Source organism: Emydura macquarii, unplaced genomic scaffold (assembly GCF_026122565.2).
Source record: "Emydura macquarii macquarii isolate MOO-44397 ecotype Brisbane River unplaced genomic scaffold, CSIRO-AGI_Emac_v2 contig_2768, whole genome shotgun sequence".
Lineage (NCBI taxonomy): Eukaryota > Metazoa > Chordata > Testudines > Chelidae > Emydura > Emydura macquarii.
The window spans coordinates 6,318,251-6,334,293 of NW_027132905.1; the positions used below are offsets into that span (position 1 = coordinate 6,318,251).

The window sequence follows — 16,043 nt, forward strand, 5'->3', positions numbered from 1 at the left end:
ATAACACTGGAAATCTTGCCCACTTTTAAATTGAACTGTCATCTTTCTATGTCAAGTCTGGCTTACTCTTTCAATTGTGCCAACAGGGAGAAAGAGGAATACCTGGTAGAAAAGGAGCCAAGGGGCAAAAAGGAGAACCAGGCCCACCTGGGTTGGATCAACCTTGTCCAGTGGTAGGTGATTGTTTTGCAGAGGGGAAAGCTTTACCTTACAGTCCCTGGCACCAAGAGTACCCATCACATCCTTTCCCTGACTCTGTTCTGTTTGACAGCTCCATTACTCTGCACTAGATCAGAGCAGATTGCTATTGTTTTATCACTTTTTTCAGTGTTCCTTTTAATCTGCACTGTGGAGACATCAGTACTTAAGAGATATCACTCACTGTAATGATCCTTTACTTGCCAGATAAGAACTGGCTGCAGTAATAAAGATAAGGGCCTTGTGTTAAGAACCTTCTCATTATATTTAAAAATCAAAGATAGATGTGCAGAAGGTGATGAGAGGTTTTTAACCCCGTTCATCCCTGTTCAGATATTGAGGATTTGCGGGACAATGCGGTAATGTGAGAAGATTAGATACTGAGTTAAATTCATTCCTGAAATCACCAAAGATTACTTAAGTGAGGTTGCACAGGGGTTAAATTTGGCCCCTGGTCTTTTGATTGCAATGCAAATTTATCAATGTATACATTAACTCATGTTAAAATTAGACACCCTTTCCTGCAAAATAAAGACAGCTCAGGCATTAGTCCAAAGGCGGCCATGTTTTAGGGTTGGTTTGGCAGTCTTCACATCGTGTGCTTCCATGCATTCCCCAAGCTCTGAGTGAGTCCATGGGAAGAGGCATGCTGTAGAGTGGGACAGGGATTAGCACCAAATGGCTGTCTCTCCTCAGACAGCAATTGGGATCGCTTGAGAGTGTGAGGGAGAATCAGAGAAACTTCCTTTCACTTCTCCAAAACTACTGCTATTTAGAGACCAACATTAATTAAACTTTTAATGTATGTTTCCAGAGCTTCACATTCATTTGATAGGGCCTAGATAGAACTAACATTAATAAATCTCAAAGCATTTTACCAAGATGGATAAGCACCAACATACCCATTTTACAGGTACAAAGGAAACAGTAGTTTAGAAAAAGATGACTACTTTGACCTAAAGAACTCTGTGTAGCTCAAAAGCTTGTCTCTTTCGTAACAGAAGTTGGTCCAATAAAAGATATTACCTCACTCACCTGTCTACCTTGATATAAAACAGAATCTGTTATTAAAGTAATATTGTTTAAATCAGTGGTTATAGTTATAACTTGGCTGTTACAATGTCTGATGTTGATGTTGGTAGTGTCTAGCTGAACTTGTGTCATCAATAGAGTTACAATAATTTGAACCCATTTTGTTTCTGTTGCTGATGAAATTGTGTGTTTAAGTAACTTTTCTGCGTCCTTCGTCAATCTCAACAAGCAGTTAATTTTTAAACAGGGAGATCGTAATATTAAAGGTGATAAAGGGGAGCCAGGCTTACCAGGCCTGAATGGGTTGAGTGCACACTGCCCTTTGGTATAGTATCTCCTCTCTTTTCCTTTCTTGCATGGCTCTTGTGTCTAATTGTTTCTGCAGCTAGCTGCAAGCCTTTCATGATGGATATATGAGTGCATTCCCCTAAAAGGAGATGGAAACACATGTTAGCTTCAGAGTCAATTTGTACGTCTATGAAATGGTGGTCATAGGAATGCACTGATAGGCCATGCATTGAAAGAGCATTTGCTGTCAGAATTCAGTTGCCTGCACATATTAGTTGTCAAGTCAACAGGTTAAAGTGCAAAGATTATTTGAAAAGGTGTGTGCTTGGCTTTGCTGTGTAAAGTGACTCTGCATGGCCAACTGAAGGCGTTTGCTGTAAAAACACAGAAAACGACACGTTTAGCTGATCTGTATTCTCCTTCCAAAAAACAAAAGGGCAATACACAGTCATTCTTTCACAAAGTTAAATGGGTTCCTACGTGTATCAAAGAAACCAAATATATACAGGGTGCCCAGTGGACTCTTGCTGTTTGCCCCTCAGACAGAGTAATTTTATTTACCAAAGTATTTCCCATTTTAATTACAATACTTCAAAACAGGTAAAATACCAGTGTGGTAAATATCAAGATTTTAATGGCATTCACAGTATATGGAATCTGGTTTCTTCTGTACATAGACAGTATGTACACTTGCTGATACAATATTTCCATTTCCTAACTACTATGCATATGGATTAACCTATACTTCATTGTTTGAATACCCTTCATTTGAGTAGTTGTCATGCTGCACTTCATGTTTCTGTGTGGTATTGAACAGGTTTCAGTACAAGAGTAGAGAGCATGCTCCATGTGTAGAGTTTGCCAACCAATTTTTAAGTCTGTAAAGTGCTTTGGGATCCTTGGGGGAAGGGGGGGGGAAGTGTTGTATAAATGCAGGTGATTATCATTGCCCAAATGAACATAGGGGTTGCATATTTTTAATGAAAAGTTACTGTGGGGGACAAGATGCTGACTTTACTGTACCAAGGGAAACAGGTCATACTTAAACCGAGTCATCTTGTCAGCAGAGTGCAGGACAAGACAGAGTGGGCTCAGGGTTGGCTTTGTCTAACGGACGTCTGAATAGAAGAGCTGGATTCCTACTCCAGTCCTCACTGCTCCTCCCATCCCAGTGTACCCCCTGCAGCAGAGGGCAGGAATTTACCTGTAGCAAATAATGTTCAAAGTTTTATGTGGAGGCAGCAGGAAGAGTGAACATGTTATAATCTCTCTCTAATGATATGGTTAAAGTGTGTGACTATAGCATGATCTGTGTATCATGACATGAATAATGTTGGGAGGGCATCATTCCCTTGGCACATCTGTCAGACTGGGCTTCATGTAGATTAAGTTATTTAAACTTATAATAGTTAATGCAAAATATAAATAATAGGCTGCAAAATGATGGACAGTAAGGGCCTGTTTTTTAAAAGGAGCGGCCTAAGATCCATGTGCATTTTTCATGTATATTTACCCCGTTATCGTGACTGCACACAAGCCTGGTATTTTCACACATAATCGCTAATGAGTTACCTTTCTACACATTTGTATGAACACCCAATTTGCACATGCACACACAGTAATTACATGTGCAGAAATGTACACAGATGGGCCTCTTGCTCTTTAAAAATCCAGCACCAGAAACTGAATATAGGTGGCTTAATCTGCTATTTCTTCCAACATAGCTTTGAACTGGAGTTGGTTCATATTCATGTCTAGCCCCATTTCCTTCTAAGGGTAGATTAATTAATTCACGTCACATGCACATGGTTCATTCCCCTCCCTCCCTGCCACTATAGCTAAATTTTAGCAGATTTCTGATCTCCATAAGACACTGATACATCTGTGTGTCAGTAACTAATCATAAAAGGCCAAATCTTTTCACCCTTGCTCCCACTGAGTAGTCTGTTATTCCATGAGTCATTATTATTTGTATTACTGTAATGCCTAGGAGTCCTAGTCATAGACCAGGACCTCATTGTGTTAGGTGGTGTACAAAATAGAACATAAGGATGGGCCCTGTCCCATAGAGTTTATAATCTAAGTGAAATCTAATTGAAATCCATGGAAGGACTCAGGATTTCTCAAAGGGATTAAGTTTTGCAGGATCAGATTAAAAGAAACTCACATTTCATTTTAAAAATACCTAAAACGAGCAAACTACCAAAAGCTGTGTTCCCACAGAATTCCCTCCATACATGCTTCTGACAGCATAAACCAAAAGCCTTTTAAATCAGGTTATGAAATGAATTCACTATGATTCCAGTTTTTTATTACTCCTGATACATATGCATGCGAAACAATGTGTATTTTTGTTTATATACAATGTATGTTTTTGCATGGTATTTAATTAGTCTGTCAGTTCTACTAAATCTTGCACCATCGTGATGAATGGTCTGGGTTTTTTCCAGCATGACACTTAGGTAACATCCAACAGAAATGATATCTGTGAATTAATTTTTTCAGGGACCCGATGGACTGCCGGTACCAGGATGTTGGCACAAGGTAAGACTGAAGCTTCCTGCTTTGTCATTGGTTTGCATTTGGTTGCATTTTGAGTTTTTGTTTATATTTCTGAATTTCCTTTCAACTGTGCAATAGAGAACATACCTTATGTAGAAATTTGCCATACCAGAGCAGAACTTCTGTATCCTATCTCTTATAATACTAGAACCAGATGCTAGTGCTACAGAGGAAGTGAAAGAAGCTGAATATCTTGCTCATACTTACTTACTTGCCCATAAAGGGGGGCAGTTTTTTTCAGGACTGGCTTTACCACGGCTACATTTTTGCACTTGCAATTTAGAGATCCGGTCATGTGCATAGTTAATCAGTTTAGTAATTCGACTAATATGGTTAGCTAACATGATCAATGTGATCATTGATATGAAGAAAACTACGAGGTGTGCAGAAGTTTGCAGGTTTGGGCCGTGGGCCACTTACAGCTTTTTGTCCCTGATTTGTAGGCACACTTAGATGTTTATACATCCAAGTGGCCTAAATTACACGGACAAATATTTGCACCTGCGAAACATGAAGGCCAGCAAATCTGGCCCAGAAAGTCTGGAGGTATGTTTATAGCATGTATAGACAGTGCATGCTGGGATATCTAGTGCACAGACAGCTGTGAAGGAGGACTGTCCAAATCAATTGCTTGGGTATGGTTAGGGTATTTTCTCCATGCCACTAAAGGACAATGTTGTAAACTAGTTACAAACAGCAGCATGTGCCAGACTAACACTCTGACAGTGCTGAGACATTGGTAGCTGAACCCACTAACCAGATTTTAAATCGTGATGTGAGGATATAAATCAAGTTAAGAGCCAACCACATCACTAGCTGGTTACAAACTCAATTAAAATGTGGGCAGGACCTTAAAGTAACAGTATTTAATTCTTCGGTGTTGTTTTACATTAAAAAGTCAAAAGGGGTCAATTCTTACAGCATTAACAATATTTAACTACTTTGCTGTGAATGAGTGTAAAGAAACATTCCTGTCTTTGATTAAAACATTGTCTGTGTGTTTTTTTTCAGTGATCTCTAAGCATGAAGCATAAAGTATGTAAATAATGTGACATATTTTGATCTTTTAATTTTTGTAAAAAAAATCAGTAATATATTGATCTTTTTATACTGGATGCTGTCATTTATGGACTTCTAAAATGTTACAAAAGTTTCCCAGACCCATAGGACGTGCATGATAACATCAGTTTATATACAAACAAGCTACAGGGAATGGGAATAATGGTATTTGCTGCTAATGCTACTATGTGGACTAACAGTCGAGACAATCTGTTGCCTAGTGTGCCTTATAGCATGGAAGAGGCAGATCCCTCTCCTAAATGTGGCTTTCAACTCTGCATTTCTGTTGCACACTCACTAAAAGGGTGAAAAAACATGGCTGAAAACAAAAAAAAAGAAAAGAAGAATGCAGCCCTAGAAATGAAAGAAACGATCATTTATCATCCGGCTGAGTGAAAAGACTTTCAGCTTGCAGAGAAATAAAAGGCCAACTCCACTTGCTACATGCTCCCACCCTGATGGAAACAGCAAAGTTTTGACTAAATACAATGAACTCGGCCATCTGTGCATGCTTCAACTAATAATGAAAAAACTTGTATCTTGGGAAGAAACATACATTTAACCTTCTGGGGTGTGTGGCTGAAAAGTTGCAAGACTCTTGCTGGGGATTCTGTCTTCATTACTGCAGAATTCAGAGAACCTGGGACCCCTCACCTGCCAAACACACTTTTTAAAAAAAATTGCTCTCTCAAGCTTGACACAAGAACTCTGCTAACGTCTTTTCTAACACAACAGAGCACTGAAAAGTGCTACAATGGGGTTCCCAAAACTTGGAAGAGGGTCACAGTATGAAATTCAATATTCAATTCCCTTGGTTGGTGGGGCTTGTTTTGTGAACATTGTACAGTTTGATCTGCATAATCATACTTTTCCTCCATCTCCTTCTCCCTTTCTGCTATAAATGAGTTTGAACTCAGGCTCAGTCCACCCCAAACAAACACTCAAAACACCCTGTGTGAACTGAGATTACATTCACACAGCAATCCCATTCTGAAAGTTACCTTTGACCCGCTCCATTCCATTCTTGAAGAAGTGAGAACATCCAGAGAGTCTACCGGTTGCTCTTTATAGGATGGGGAGAGGGCTTGACAGTAGATGCCAATGACACTGAAAAGTGGACAGACCAACCTTGGATGTACCGGTAAACGGGTCATCAGATCCTATTTCCTGCATCAGGAAAAGCCTAATTAACCAACAGTTCAAGACCAGGCTTTTAGGACACACTGATTTAGTAGGTGATGTTTCAGAGGTGCAGACAAGTAAGTGAGGGAACAGGAGCAGTGAGGTAGCCAGGCAAATAGGAGAAACCTGAGGAGTGATTGGACAGCCAACAAGCACAATAGTCTTGAATAGGAGCTGCAGCTGCATGCCTAGCTGTACAGAGTGGAGTAGCAGTGTGCCACCCAGGATGGAAGGAGCTGTAGAACTGGCTGAGGAGAGTTGGCTCTGAAAGGAAAAATTGTTGTAAAAACATGGCAGTAAAAACACAGCAATCCTTTGATCTGTGACCTCTTCCCCAATGTACCTCTTACGTAGCATAATGTAACTAAAGGATAAAGAAAGATGAAACATCAGTATTTTGTGCCTATTGTGTTGATCCAAGCCTTGTGTTTAGGTCACTATTCCATTGAGTCTATTGGGCATATGCAGGCTTGTGATGAAGTGAGAATACTGGGATAAAGGCAAGAATTAATGAGCTCTGCCTGTACAAGTTAACCTAATGCAGAGTTAATTCCAGCTCTAATAATATGAACAAGGGTAACATGCTCAGTCTTGTATGGTGCTCTCCATTAATGTTTCCAAACAGTAGAACATTTCAGAATGCCTGTGAATTCTTAGCAATGCCTTGGGGCATTATTTCTACTAGATTTCTTTAGGAAAGCGTCCTAGACAACCGAGAGCATATGCTGTCCACAGATTAATGTTTGAAATGGCTGTACAGCTCCTCCCGGTAGAAGATGTGGACAACATAAAAGACTTATGGGGATATGCAGTTAACTTTGCTTCTACATTTGTTAACCACTCTGGTTTTGTATTACTTGTTTGGAGACTAAGGTGTGTGCTGTTTTTTTTTTCCTCTATAATGATATCGATTAAAACTTGTGTAAATTCAGATAAGGTAATAGGTCAAGAAACAGGAATTATGTAATTTAACCAGCAATAAAAATGCATTTTAATTATTTCTAATCCAGTGATCTAAAGAAATCTAGTGATTAAGAAATTACTTGAGAAGCTTCTGAAAGGCACAAAGGGCAGTTAGGCATCTAACTCCCATTGACTTTCAGTGGGAGTTGGGCAGTTTAATTCCATTTGTGCCTTTCCAAATCTCTCCATTTATGGCCCAAAATGAAGGTCTGATGTTGCTTCTGTCAACATCAGTAGCAAAACGCCCATCGACATCAGCAAGAGTGAAATCTGCTCTTACTGGTTTAATTTACAGCAAATCTTGTCCTTCATCCTCTGAAGATCTAGGCAAAATTCTTTTCTCTGATCTGTGTGTTTCTGTATAATATATCCTGCACTTGTGCCATGCATGGGACTTCCATTGACATCAGTGAGAGTTCTGTCCCTGGAGTGACGGCAGAAAATGCAAGAGACCTGCAGTGGCCTCAAGTAATCTTTAGTTTGAATCAGACAGGAGACTTTTCTACCTGTTTTACATCTGCTGACAGAAACTAAACTTTTTTATTTAGCTCCTCTTTGAAGGATGCTTTGTAGCACTGATGCCATAACACAAGCTAAACTCCAAAGTTTATGAAAATGCATATAAATTAGTATTTTCTGTGATACACCAAAGTTGCATTATCTTCAGGAAAACAGTAGTCAGTATTCAATCTTCAGCTTGTGGAATATCCACTGTTAGGCATCAGCTGAAAAACATCCTTCCCAGAGGTTGTGGAACCACACTGGTGGTCTGCATTTGAGGCCAGAGAGCTTGGCCCATAATTGTTAAATTAAATACTCTATATTTATCATATGACGCAGATTAATGTAAACTGTATTAGAGGTACCTCTTGATCTAAGGTTAACAATAAAAGGTCTGTGCAGGGGGAGGGAAGATCTTACTATACATTAGCAAATAGTCTCTAGATTTCCTAAGGGCTTTCCACATATATGAAGCCTGGGTTGTTATGTTAAATGAGGCCCTTTTTCATAAATGATTTTATGCCAATCATACATTGTTTCTATCAGGGAGTGATTAGCACTATTTGCCTTGCTCAGCAATTTGATACCAGATAGCCTGGTAGGAAAAAACAAAAATTATTGTACAATTGTTTATCTAAATCTTTATGATCAATTTGAAATAGCAAACAGCTTATAAAGATAAATCTTAATAATAGGCAGGGTTGCTCAGAACTCGGTAATTTATTAGTTTTCTCACCAGGCACAATAGAGATCTAAATTTTTCCAGGAAACATCTCTCTTTCTGACCGGAGAATACTGAGATTGTTTTGTAGAAATTAAGAGGGAGTGCAGTTAAATTCTACCACTAGGTATATCAGTATAACAAAAGATTATATAAAAAAGGCTGTTTATTTAGGTCTCCTTCAGACTGATTAAATCCTGAGCATTAAAATACTTAATATGTAAACTACATTTATTCAGAAATAAACATTAAAAGGATTTGGTTAAAACACTTAAATAACTAGTCTTCATTGAGTTGGAAATCTGAAGCATAGCAAATACTCATGTCATTCATCTGATTATTTACTAGTCAGTTTTATAGTGCTTTTTTTTTTTTTTTTTTAAAGCCTGACAGTATTTTAATGACCGGTCTGACCAAAACTGATCCTGTAGAAGTCCTAAGGTTCCTGTTATATTGCTGTTAGATCCTGATCTGTTCTCAGATAGTTACACTTATCCTCTTCCTCGGAGTGAAGGCCAGTAGCTTTCTCTCATAATTGCTCTAGTTACAATCTCCTGTTTGACAACAAGAATCCTCAAATTACAAGCAACACCCTCTCCAAAGTCCCAAGCACATTCTCTCTGTGACGTTCCACAGCTCAGTCAGCGAGGGAAATGAGATTTCTCAGCTTATTCTTTAAGGGGATGGGAACCCATCAAAGTCCCCATGACTTTAATGTGTTCTGCACCAGGCCCTCAAAGGATCTACGTTGCCACAGCATACAGCAAAGCTACTATATCACTAAGGTCTTGCTTAAATGTTGTGGAAAAGTGCACTAAAGGGGTGTGGATTTGTAAAATACTCCGTGTTGCACTTCATGGATATGTCTACACAGAACGCCTACAGCTGGCATGGTCATCTGACTCACGCTTACAGGGCTTGGGCTGCAGGGCTGTAAAAGTGCTGTGTAGACGTTCAGCCTCCAATGGGAGGAGGGTCCCAGAGCCCAAGCTCCAGCCCAAACATCTGCATAAAATTTTTAGTCACACAGCCTGAGCCTGAATCAGCACACCCAGGCCAGCCGCAGCTGTGCAGTGGGTCTTTTATTCCAGTGTAGGTTACCCTAATTGCCCATGTAGGCCCTGCTGACATACTTTAAATGGTACCTACTTCATGTTAACGTAGTCCTGTTTGATTATGTTAACACCAACTTAAGATATCTTTTAGAGCATGTCAACAGGATTTACATGGGGCATTTAGATTACAGCACACTGGAGTGCTTTACAAATCACACCCCCTCTAGTGCGTTTTGCCAGTGAACGTAAACAAGCGCAACAGCTAGAGTGGTTTACTTCATTCACTGTTATTCAGGGCAGTCCTAGCCCTATATCCACTTTGAGAGCTGCACCCTGCTACCTGTCATTTCAGTCATGTTAAATGCCCAATTGTTAACAGAGTTCCAGTACAGTTGCCTTGTCTGGCCTAGTCTATGCAGAATTTTAGAGAAATCTCCCACTGTTGGTCTAGCATTCATGTAGCACCATCAGGATTGCCCTAGTGCTATAATAGTGGTGGGAGATTTTCCTGTAATTCCCAGTGGGGAGAGATCCTCTGGCCTTGATGACTTTCCAAATATTTCCCATAGTTTCAAACTTCAGTTCAGTGCCACCAGCCTATAGACATGGGGAGCCTGAGGTAGACCCACTGCTAGCATTTTAAACAACCTGCTGATTAGGCCTGCTCTTGTGGGGGGATTGTAGATTACAGTTGATGCAATCATATACACTTGGTGGTTAATTGAGGAATGTTTCTCCTAGCTAGAAAAGAGATTGGGAGAAAACCCAGACTGACTCCAAACTTTAAATATTTCTTTCCAAGCCTCGATAGTTATTTTTGGTACTTACATTAAGAAATCAAGATGTTGCCACATGCTTTGTTTTATTTTCTTTTTCATTCATTCATAGATGCTAACATTTTCTGTATATATAATGATGATGAACGTATTTCTCCTGTATATTTAAAAACTATCTATGAATGTTGCCTCCTAACGCTAAAACTGAAATATTTCTTATGTACTTTTAAGCAAACCAAAGGATAAAATGTTTCTTAGTCAGCTTTTCAGTTCTATAGTTTCATATATTTGGTGTCTGATGGTCTTTAACTAAACACACCATTGAAATGTTCTTTTTGAACTGTACATCATGCTTGTTAATGCTAAAACTGAAAAGGATGGAATTTACCCAGGTCAAAAATATCTAAGCATATTCCATGTTTTTTAAGCCTGTCAAAAATATATTGCCATGATGATTATCTACTATAAAAAGTTGTATATTTGTTATGGCCACGACTTCCATGACAGAAACCCTGTTCTTAAGGTTGCTTTTGTTTTAGTCATAAGGTCAAGTTCTTAGATGAGAATTTGGCTCATGGTATATGTTACCACATCAACCCATGATTGAGCGAGGCTTCTTTGTGAATTTTTACAAATTTGGGCCCCAATCCTGCAGTCAGATCTGTGCAGGCAGATCCTTGCACCCACATAGATCCAACTGCAGGATCAGGACCCTGGTGCTCTCTACATACCATGTAGTGGAGTATGAGTTTAACTATTAGTTAAATGCCACTAAATTCTGTTATACAATTCACTATAAAATAAATGGTATTTAAATATTCTCATCACTTCCTATGGCAAACAATGTATAGTATTTTGATACCATGACACTTCCAGATTTATTACCAGGACAATCAGCCAGCTTCGGCCATAAATAATCATTCAGTATAATTCTGCATCCTTTTGGTGTGAAAATTCAACAAACAAAACTGGATGTATAAAGTAGTACCCGTGTTTGGTAGACTGCATGGCAACTGAATGGTTGTTTAATGCTGCCCCCCAGAGGATATGTTTTCTAGCAAAACAAGTAGCTTTATGTTGGGGGGAAAAGAGCAGATTTTTCTGATAATTTGGGAGAGAAGTATGGCCAACTGTCTCATGTATTTTTATGGTTTGAAATATCTCTAAAAATAGACAGTTTCATATTTTCAATTTATTTCTAAAGTTTGTACATTTCTGACATGTCACCATAGTGAGAAACACCATAAGCTTCTCATTTGTTCTTATAACTGTCCTAGTAATTAATTCACACACAAAAAGTCTGCATCAGATTGCCAGCCAAGCTTCCATAGTAAAAGTTTGAGAGGAGAAAAAACTATAAAATATTTTCCATATCACCAACAGATTTATCTTAACAATGAGCCAAATGTACGAATAAAGAGAACTAAAAATCTGACTATAAAATGTAAACAATAAAAGCTGCTCTTTTAAAAAAAAAAAAAAAAAAAAAAAAAATTAATAATTCGGCTCAATGGAATTTACACGGGTGTAGCGAAGAGTAGAATTTGGGACTCTCTTTTTTTTAATGATACAGTACTTTTCTATAATGATGCAATGTAACCACAACCTTGCTTTTCCTTATTATGTATGTGATTGTTTTTACTTCATAAGCATTTTTTAGCTGACAATGATAAAACCAGTAGATTTATATAAGTAAATATTTGCTGGTGCACTTAATAGATAGAACTAGGCTTCCTATCTGTTAGCAAGGAAGTTTGTCAAGTATTTAGTGAAATATTTTCACTGATTTCAAGCTGCCCAAGTCACTTTAATTTGCACAACTGGCAAAGATATGGCATATTGACATGGGTGTTACTGACCATGGCAGCATTACAAGACAACCTTTATATAGCGATGAACTGTTCCTGAACTGTTTCACTGTTACGTTAAGAATAAATTTTCTTCTAGGAACACAGAAAATTAGGAAGGAAGAACAATTGGTCAATTTAATCCATCCCCACTGCATTTTGTTAGGGGGTCAGCTGTACCCAAAATTATTGTAAATCCCAGATATGAATCTAACCCAGTTTTAAATATTTTGGTGACTAGTAGCTTCATCTACTTCCTTTGGCAGCCTAATGAACATCAAATAAACCACTGAGTACAATTACTCTTCTTAATTTGCACTGTCTCTCTTAAGTTGGTTCATGATTTAATGAATAGTTTCAATTATGTGACTCTTGCATGTATTTGTATTCCATTAAATCACTAATCAGCAAAAATGTTCTAGCACTATTTTATGGAATATGCACCCAAAGTAAGTGGTGAAAACCTGTCATTTACATAATTTAAAACTGAGCTGGACAAGGCACATGAGAATATACTACAGAGACTATACAGTATCCTAGAGAGTTTAGAGGGAACCAGAAAAAGATACTGAGGCATCAATCAGCTTTCAGTGCATTAGAACTGGCAGTATCAAAACCACTGACTGTATATCAGCAGTTTGCAGTTCTCCTTTCATTTGCTGTAAAACCAATCAATCCCTGTTTACTACAGGCTGGTAAACGGTGCTTCCTTGTTGCTGAGTTTCATGGAGTTTGAATAGTCAGCTTACTATATTTGTGGGGCTCCATTATACAACAGAGACTTATTAAAAGGAGGGAGGTAAGAATGGAGGAATCTCATGCATATATTTAAAATACAGAAACTGTAATTGACTAAGCCCTGCCCTGCTACTTTTTCTGATAAACATTGATTTGTACACGTCTTCAAAAAGTCATAAGTGTACAGACCAAGTTTTGCAATTTATTTTATTTTAGTGTGTAAAATTGGGTTTGTATTATTTCTGTAGTTAAACATAAATATAGTTAGGGCCTGATTTTGCAAAGTGCTGAGCACCCAAATTACCCAAAGAGTTTCAGAATTAGGCCCATTAGCTAAAATTAAAGCTGCATCAGCCCTTTATTTGGTGCATTCTGGTTGGTATCGTCTATGTGATGGAATGCAATATTGCAGAAATTCTCAGAATACATTTTTATCCTGCACTGTTGCTTTTCTTCATTTACTTTTGATGTTTTACTTTTTACATATCACAGGGGAAAAGGTATATTCAGTATGATAATACAGCTGGAAATGCCATTCAGCAGAAAGTTAAAGCTACAATCAGTTTACAATCCAACTATAGTATTATTTTGGGTAGATACACGTGTCTTTTTAAACTGGCACTCGTTCTATAATCTAAGTGCAATTATCTGCACAGTTCAAGAAACTACAACTGTTAGCATTTTATACTACATGAAAATCTGACCTATTTATGCAGTATTTAGAAGAATAGAAGTAAGTGCATTAGGTCATCTGGTTTGTCTGTCAATAGGGCCTGATCCTAAAAGCTGTTATGCAAGCATTCCTTATTCATGTGAATAATCACATTCACTTCAGTTGGGTCTGTTCATCTACCTACATGAATAATGTATGCATGTCGGGCCTCATTCTTATTCTGAATGTATTTACATTATCTTATACAAAGCTTGTCCAAGTTTCAGTAAAATGTATTGCTTTTTGAAAAATAGGTGCCTTTATACAAAAGAGATATTTAGCAATTCCTTTATTTTTAAACCCTTTTGTAAATTGTTGTAATGCACATGCCAAGAGAAGTGTTATATTTAGTCATAATTTTGGGGAACAACTGTTTTTAAAAAAAGGCATTAATACTGTTTCTTATCCATTGTTTATTATTAACTAGTACTGCATCATTTATTTCTATTTTATAACTGCAATGGACAGTGCATAATTTTGAAATCTTCAAAAACATTGCTTCATTGTGCTTTAATCTGTAATAAAAGTTAATATTTGGACTTTAAAAAAAAACTGCCTCCCTGTACAGGTTGTTTTTATGATGGCGTAAATATATATCATGAACTGCAGCATCTGTAACTAAGAATAAACTTTCCAAATTTTAAATATTTTAAATAACGTAAATGTTTTTAATGAGGCAAGAATTCAAATAAAGATTAACAACCTTATTAATTTGCCATTGAATGTATGTTTAGTTACTAAACAAGCCACTAATATAAAACAAATGAATTTGACTTATTAGTCAACATGATTGAGAGGTCACTGTTTCAAAATCATCCACATTTACACAAATTAAATTCCTTTTGTACTTATCAAGTAAATCTGTCCACAGCTGCAACTAAAGATGTATTTCATTGATGACCCTATTTTCTAATAAGTAACAAAATCCATCAAGCTGTTTCAAACAGTTCACAAAGGATTCAGGACTGCCTTCCCTGCAGACTGTTTACTCCTGTTTCAGGCATTGTAACAACATTTATGTTTAAAACAAGGCAAACTTTTTAAACAACGGGTGGAAAAAGTTCCCCTCAGGCTCTCAGTTATTCTTCCACAGTCCTCAAAGTGAACAAATCTGTGCACATAAACTAATGTGACCAATCTGGAACTAATGATAGCATTTCCCCTCTTATTCATGTACCTCCTTTACCAGTTTGAGAGTACGCCATGGTTCTGCAGCATTCAGTTAACTCTGCTGCTCTTTCACTGAATAAACACAGGAATATAAACTTTTCTTTGCTTAAGACCCTGGAGTATATATTGTGCTACCAATACATTTGTGATAATGTTTGGAAAGGTAGCCCACAAAAGACACCACAATTAATTTTTATACATAAAAACGCATGCCTTAACATACAAATGTTCAAAAGAGAAACGCTTACAACACAGATAATGAAGACTTGGAAAGCACCATGCCAGTCACGTAAAATTCTTTATATAACCCCAGGTGAATTCTGGAAAAAAAAAAGTCACCTACTTCACTGGTATAATTTCCACAGAAAGGTAGAATCCAGACAGGAAATCTCAAAGTGAGGGGGAGTTCTTTTCTATTGAAGACAATATATTGGCAAAGTGCTTTTTAATGGGATTGGGCTCCCACTGACACAGTGCCATCTCTGGATCACTAAGACAGCCTGTGATAAATGTCCAGAGAAATTCTGAATTAATTTGTAGCACTTAATCTAACATTGTTCAAAGCCTTTATACACCTTAACTAAGCCTTGTCTACACAAGAAAACTGCATCAGCTTAACATAAATAGCTTTCTAAAACCAATATAGTTAAACTGGTGCAAGCCATGTGGACACTCTTCTTTCAGTTTGAGTGACTTATGAGTTATTTTACATTTGTTCCCAGCTGACCTGAACTAAACCAGAATAAGCCACTCTTAAACAAACAAAAAGAGTATCCCGGGGGGTTTGCACCACTTGAACAATATAGGTTTCAATTCATAATGTAGGTTGGAACAGTATAATTTTCTCCTTTAGATGAGACTTAATTGCTTTTGCAAGAATTCCCATCTGGCTGGTTTTTAACTAGCCTGGCCCAGTTTTGTACTGCCTTGCCTGTGAAAAGATATACTGAGTCGGGTACTCTCACTTGGGACACATTAGAGCGCGCTCTATAATTTCACACTCTCCTAGTCTGGATAGTGCGGCTGTATAAGAGGATAAAGTAAGAAAAACGATAAAATAAAAGTATCCCTAATGGTGAGTGGGTGGGTGTAAAATGGATCTCTGAAACAATTTACTAATAATGAGACCCTGTCAGGATTAGGGCCCTTTTTCTGGGTGGAGGGCCTGGCCACAGCTGGGTTTTCTGCCTCTTGGCGGTGGCAACCCCCCGTTACACAGAACAGCAGCAGCAGGGCTGG

At 37.9% G+C, this 16,043-nt stretch overlaps 1 protein-coding gene across 1 annotated transcript in view; it reads left to right on the forward strand.

Annotated features, from left to right (window-relative positions):
* The window catches only part of LOC137165289 (collagen alpha-1(XXIII) chain-like), a 68,281-nt gene extending 60,955 nt beyond the window's left edge, over positions 1–7,326 (forward strand). The window contains exons 24-27 of the mRNA XM_067566495.1: positions 87–173; positions 1,478–1,555; positions 4,024–4,062; positions 5,444–7,326. Coding sequence (XP_067422596.1) covers positions 87–173; positions 1,478–1,555; positions 4,024–4,062; positions 5,444–5,497 — 258 coding nt within the window. The 3' untranslated portion in view covers positions 5,498–7,326. The remainder of the gene's footprint in view (positions 1–86; positions 174–1,477; positions 1,556–4,023; positions 4,063–5,443) is intronic.
* Positions 7,327–16,043: the final 8,717 nt, after the last annotated feature.